This window comes from Haplochromis burtoni, unplaced genomic scaffold, assembly GCF_018398535.1.
Source record: "Haplochromis burtoni strain Fernald_Lab_line unplaced genomic scaffold, NCSU_Asbu1 Contig_158, whole genome shotgun sequence".
Taxonomy (NCBI): Eukaryota; Metazoa; Chordata; class Actinopteri; order Cichliformes; family Cichlidae; genus Haplochromis; species Haplochromis burtoni.
Genome location: NW_024582519.1, coordinates 1 through 6,286, shown reverse-complemented (window position 1 = coordinate 6,286; position 6,286 = coordinate 1). Strand labels below are relative to the sequence as shown.

The 6,286-nt window shown below is 39.7% G+C and overlaps 1 protein-coding gene across 3 annotated transcripts; it reads left to right on the top strand.

The window, feature by feature from the left end:
- Positions 1 to 1,079: 1,079 nt before the first annotated feature.
- LOC102292901 (tetratricopeptide repeat protein 39B) lies at positions 1,080 to 6,010 on the top strand. Of its 3 annotated transcripts, none has more exons than XM_014336833.2 (17): positions 1,080 to 1,122; positions 2,118 to 2,153; positions 2,517 to 2,548; positions 2,723 to 2,839; positions 2,988 to 3,119; positions 3,208 to 3,284; positions 3,473 to 3,602; positions 3,726 to 3,831; positions 3,929 to 3,994; positions 4,349 to 4,457; positions 4,578 to 4,645; positions 4,734 to 4,793; positions 4,863 to 5,024; positions 5,122 to 5,213; positions 5,486 to 5,606; positions 5,684 to 5,795; positions 5,871 to 6,010. In XM_014336833.2, the coding sequence occupies exons 1-17, from the start codon at positions 1,120 to 1,122 to the stop codon at positions 5,990 to 5,992; spliced, it is 1,545 nt and encodes a 514-aa protein (XP_014192319.1). In that variant the 5' UTR covers positions 1,080 to 1,119; the 3' UTR covers positions 5,993 to 6,010. The 3 variants fall into 3 exon arrangements, with proteins under 3 accessions (XP_014192319.1, XP_005932458.2, XP_042080968.1); XM_005932396.3 differs by having other exon boundaries at positions 2,084 to 2,153; XM_042225034.1 differs by lacking the exon at positions 1,080 to 1,122 and having other exon boundaries at positions 2,004 to 2,153.
- Positions 6,011 to 6,286: the final 276 nt, after the last annotated feature.

The following is a 6,286-nucleotide window of genomic DNA, read 5'->3' as shown; positions in this document are numbered from 1 at the left end:
TTCTTGAGCCACCCCTCATTAATTTGTGTGTTGCGTCCGAGGAGCCAGACTTTGTTGTAATTATTAAAAGTGATCTTCAGCATTAGTCCTCCAGGGTTTGGACACTGGTGGTAAAGGCTCTAAATACTACATTTTTGGTTCAATTTTTGTCTCATATACTGTATTTCCATGTGTTTGTGCATGTTTCAGCAAATTGCTGCACCTCTGTCCTACATCACAATATAAAGCCTCAAGGGGTAGCTCAAGACTTCTGCACCCTTCTGTATCTACATCTATTGTACTTGCTTTTTTCCCCCCTCTAATGTATTTTTTATTTATTTTTTTTACATGGTATTACAGTCCTGTTGTGGACAAGAATGTCAGTACAACAAAACATTGAGGAAAGGCTAAAGCTAAATTTGTATTAAAACAGACTATTTACGTTAAATGACAATAGTGAATGAGGCTATTTAGGCCTCCTTTCTTTCTTTCTTACTAAATCATCCATGAACTGCTCTTCTAGTATGCTGTAATACCTCATTAGATTGCTTCGCTGAAGCTTGAATGAATGTGTGTGAAGTAGTCTGGCTTAAGAGTCAAGGAAGCTGGTTAGTAAGCAGACTCAGGAAACATTTTAAGTTCCCAAAGATAAGCAGTTTATTTACAGTTACCTCCATAACGTGGAACTTAAACCAAACCATCCCAAACTAACGCACGATAACTAAAAACCAAAAATGACACGAACTGCGCAACAGCGCTCACCTTTCCTCCCTCATCTGAACCAACATGAGACTGACTATATATAGGACTGTCAATTCACCTTCAGTTTGTCTAGCCTGTACCACTAGCTTAAGCAGCTGAATCTAAAACACAACACAAATAGCAGAGAATCACAAAAGGCTCACTGCTCTCCTGATTAACCCATTTAAACAGTTAAATGGCTCTATATAAGAAAATATTCTCGACAAATCACTCCATAATCCAAGAGACAAGCAAAAGAAAACATTGCTATGGAAAAAAAAAACCCTCCTCTTGGTTTAGCCTGACATCATCAGCACTTTAAAAGTCAGGGACTGCTGGGCAGACCCTTTTCCCCACACCTTTCCTATAGTGTAAGACCTAACGCAAAACAAAGAAAAAATGGTAAGTATGAACAAATGGGTTAAATCTGCTACATAATAAAATATAAAGCAATATATTATTGAATATTTGTTTTAATCTGCTGACTGTTTGATTCTGACTGCAACGTAATGCTTGGGGGGGAAACAAACGGTATAGTAAGTAAAGCAATGTTACTTTGGCCATAGCTAAGCATAGCAAATGTACATGTAGAGAATGTGCTTTGGTATAAAATGTTGACACTTATTAGAAAAGTGGTGAGTAGAAAAGTCTCCTGACAGCTCACTCACTTTGTCACAGTGTAGCGCAGCATGAGAAATTAGGAGAAAAAAAGGAAGTGATTTAGCTATGCAGGGACGTCACATGTATGCAGATAATCAGAAATTGTAACCCGTTCCAAGTAAAACACCCTGCGTACCGCCACAGCGCATTTACGCCACATCAGCTGCATGGGGAACAGCTGGAGGGATTGCCCCTCGATGACAGAATAGTCTTTTGTATGGGAAAATGTTTTCCTCGGGTTCTCCGCCTCCCATTCCCATGCACTTTGTACAGTTTTGAGATAAGTTGTACTTGACTATCTCCTTTTCATCTTTTATTTGGGTTGCCTTTTTCGCTCAGATTCATTTATCTATTATCGCTCATCTATTGTTATATAACAAAGGCAAACTGGGGCTGATTGTCAGGGCAAAAGTTGAGACATTCACTCGCTGAATGTCCAGGAAAATATAGCAGTACATTTAATGTAAAATGTCTAATGTCACGCCTTTCAGTGTAGGAAGAGAAGTGCTTTTAAGGAGAAAAATTAAAGATCTCGGCATTGCAATGCTTTGAGGCAAATTTGTGGGCTGGTCCTAAAAATCCAGGCCACACCCAACTTCTTACCTTATAAATGGCAAACTACCGTTAGTCTGCGCTTGGAGTCAGTGTCAAGACTTGTTGACTTGTTGCTACAGGGAAAAATATCAGACCTTTTATTTTTCAGTGACTTGGTTTAACTGCTTTTTATTTAACTCAAGCATCAAATGGAGGGTGAAGACAATTCACTACAACAGGTAGGTTCCCTCACATTCTCTAAAGTAATGTAATGAAAGAGGCAAGCTTTTAAAGGTGAGTGAATTTTAATGGTTGTTTCTGGCTTAAGTGCTTTTATTATAACTTTTGTTTTGCATGTTACTTTGAAATATTAAAGTTACATGATTTCAAAATAATAACACCCAGTAAACATAGTACCAAAAAGCCTTGAAGAAAACTCTGGATAGTTTCATTTGTTTAAGATGCTGTGGCAAAGGGCTTTACTGTGCAGGTTAATCAACACACTGAATATCAGCTCAGTGAGAACTGAAATGAATAAAAAAAAAAAAGCTAACTTACACATTTTGGCAGCTTTGATTTCAAGTGTCTCTGCTTGTTTTCAGGTGGGTTTGAAGCAGCCCAATGAGGATGCAATGTAAGTGACATCATGCGATGAATATGCTTATTGTAAGAGTTCTAATGCATTTATCCTTCATATTTCAGAGTTATGGAACAAAATTCTTTAGACTGGCTCCATCATTTGGTTTTTGTTATTTTGAATATTCATTTTTGACTCTTTGAAAAAAAATGTATTATTATTATTATTCAGATTGCCTGAAGAATTGCCTAAAATGGGTTTGGAGACAGCATTGAAAGAATGCTTCACTGCCCTCAATTTCTTCCTGAACAACAGGTTTGCCGATGCACTGGCTCTTTTAAAACCCTGGTAAGTCACTGTTGCTCTAACAAACTGACTATGTCCCCTTTAATTTGTTCATGTATTGGAACTTTATGACGGTATTTGGATACAGGTTGTATTTTTACTGTGGATTTGCAAAAAAATCCCCAAATTTTGCTGCCTTCCTATCCTCTAGGAAGAGTGAAAGCATGTACCATGCAATGGGCTACAGTAGCATTCTGGTGATGCAGGCCGCTGTGACTTTTGATGCAAAGGACATGGATGCTGCCATGACATCACTGAGAGAAGCCTTGCAGGTCTGCCAGAGGTATCCCAATAATTAGAATGACCATTTGATAAGGTGTAAAGTTTTAGGATCTTTGGGTTGTTAAAAATCAGTTTCTTAACAACTTTAGATTTCGGAAGAAAACGGGACTAATGGAAAGCTTGGCTAACCTTTGGTACAGACAACCAGCTGACAATCTGACAGAAGGCGAGTGAATTACTGTATCTGCTGACTTTACAGCTTGGGGAATTAATGAATTTGATCAACATGGTGAAACATGACATTTTAATGGCTGTGTCACCTTATCTGCCATTTATTAAACACACAAACAAAACAAGACCTTTGTAATTTTTTTTTTCCCACACATAACATGATGTTGCATTTCTCATTATCAGAAGAGATGCATGCAGAGCTGTGCTATGCTGAAGTCCTGCTGCAGAAAGCTGCCCTCACGTTCTTGGATGAAAGCATAATAGGCTTCATCAAAGGAGGGATGAAAATTCGACACAGTTATCAGCTTTACAAGTAAGAGGTTTGGAGGCGGTGTTTATAATAGAAATGGCCACCAAAAACATTTTTATAATTTTTTTTTTTTTAAAAGAGATCTCTTATTATTTGAATTAATGTAAATATGTTTTTCCAAACCAGGGATTGCCAGGCCATGGAAAAAGTCACAAAGGATGAGGAAAAACAGAGAAGCACACACATTCATTTTAGGGGTGGGGTCAGCATGGGAATTGGATCATTCAATCTGGTGAAAAAATAAGATTTTTTCCAAAATATTACAAATAGTTTTATTTAATATATTTAGTAACAATGTTATATTATTTTTGGTTTATATTTGTTACCAGATGCTGTCTCTGCTTCCATCCAGAGTCCTTAGACTGATGGAGTTTTTGGGCTTCTCTGGAGACAGGGTAGGTGAGACCACATACATACCAACAGAACTCAATAAGTGTGGACAGCAAGTGGAAGTGGGTCTGGAGAAGTAGAGTTATGCCATAGAGAAAAGAGGAATGAAAGTTGGTAGAGACAGAATACATGTGTGAAAGAGAGGGAGGCAGGCGGAAAGGTGAAGCTGTAGTGAAGGTAGACAAGTTTAATGGATGTAGTGAAGGAGGACATGCAGAGGGTTGGTGTGACAGAAGAAGCTGGGGATGGGGTGAGACGGAGGCCAGTGATCTGTGTTGACGAGTCCAAATGGGAGCGCCCCAAAGAAGTTGTCCTGTCCTTAATATTTTGTCAGTTAAAAGAACTGAACTGTCTCGCAGGAAGTGGGTTTGTCAGAGTTGAGAGAGGGAGCAACTACCAACAACCTGCGCTCCATCCTCAGCACCCTCACTCTGCTGATGTTTCAGCTCTACATCACAGTGATACTTGGTGAGCACACTGTAGGCTGGGGCTGTTGCTTCTCCTAAATTCAAAAATCGTGTCTAATCTTAAATAATACCAAAGTCATCATTCATTTGACTTTAATTAATGTGAAAATGATTATTTAAGGGACTGCTGATGTAAACCTAAGTGAATGTGAGGCTCTGCTGAAACCCTACTGTGAAAAGTTTCCTAATGTAAGTTGTGGGTGTACCTTACTACTTGTGCAAATATTAAGCTTTTAATGCCTTTTAGTGTAAAAACTCTGACATTTTTCCTTTATAGGGGGCTTTAATGCATTTCTTCAGTGCAAGGATTGCTGTCCTCAAAGGAAACTTCACATTTGTAAGTACTCATGATGTCTAATGTATGTATTTATAGAACTTTCTCTCATGTAGTTATTGCTCTGTGTAGGCCCAAGAGAAGTTCTTGGCATGTATTGCATCGCAGGAAGAGTGGCGTCAGATTCACCACCTGTGCTACTGGGAGCTGATGTGGGTCTACTCCTTTGAACAAAACTGGTTTGAGGCCTATCGATACGCCAACCTGCTCAGCAAGGAGAACAAGTGGTCCCAGGTATCTAATGTGACAAAATCTCTTTAACCCTGTAATCACTTTACTGATTCTTTTCTCTATTGAAACCTTTCTGTTGCTTTCTTTTCCCCATTTCTAGGCAGTCTATGTATTTCAGAAAGCTGCCATCTTGAGCATGATGCCAGAGGAAGAAGTGAACAAGTTCAATGAAAATGTGGTGGAATTATTCAGGTGTGCAATATACACTACATATACACTAACGCTCCTTCATGCATCTAGGATGCAGCAGTCTGTCACTGAAGGAGCTCTGCAGCTCAGCAACATTTACATGCATGGGGTGGGAGACTCTGTCCATCAGAAGTTATTTTGGCCAGAGTCCTTCTGTCTCCCACCACCTGCACTAGGTCCAGGGTGCATCCCAGAACAGAGCTGGCCTTTCTGATGTATACTAACAGTACTATTTAGTTTGTATCAATAAAGTCACTGTGAAATGTGGTTTGAAGGCAGGTGGAGGGCCTCAGGCTGAGATTTGCTGGGAAGTCGATTCCAACGGAGAAGTTTGCAGCGAAGAAGGCCCAGAGATACTCCTCTTCCACCCCCGTGAAACTTGTCGTTCCTGCTTTGGTGAGGACACGTTCTCTCAGTGAACTGATGTGTTTTTTATTTTTGCATTTGTAAGCAACAATCATCTGTTACCGCAGGAAATGATGTATGTGTGGAATGGCTTCACAATAGTAGGCAAAAGACCCGAGCTGACTGAAGGAATCCTGTCAACTTTAGAGAAAGCAGAAGAGCAGCTCAGAAATGATCCAAGTGAGGAAAATTTTCTAATCAGTGGGTGTTTTTTAATACTGACACAAGGCTTACAGTTTACTGTGTGATGTGCAGACCCATCAGAGTACCACACGGGCGATGAGTGCGTTGTCCAGCTGCTGAAGGGTCTGTGCTTAAGAAGTCTGGGACGGCTGGTCCAAGCTGAGATCTGCTTCAATCATGTCATCTCCAGGTGAGCTTGTCTTGATGTCACTGCAATACACCAGAAGCATTCGAGTGAGACTCTACTAAAAGTCCTCAGCCGAAACTTTTACTTCAACAATCCCTTCAATAGACTACTTTTCCAAGAGCTGATCTGTTTAATGTCCCACTTAGGGTCTTCTGCAATCAATCAGCACTGGGGATGAATCAGAGGGGAGAGCAGGTTAATAAGGATGACAGAAAATCAATGGTAGATGTGCTGATGCGTCAATGCATAAATAACAGGCATATTATTTACATTTTTTAACTCCTCATTGACCTTTTAACAA

Excerpts from the sequence above, each read along its gene's own strand:
- LOC102292901 (XM_014336833.2), top strand. Across the intron at positions 3,832-3,928 it reads GAATTGGATCATTCAATCTG|ATGCTGTCTCTGCTTCCATC; the intron begins GTGAAAAAATAA and ends ATTTGTTACCAG. Across the intron at positions 5,607-5,683 it reads AACTTGTCGTTCCTGCTTTG|GAAATGATGTATGTGTGGAA; the intron begins GTGAGGACACGT and ends CTGTTACCGCAG.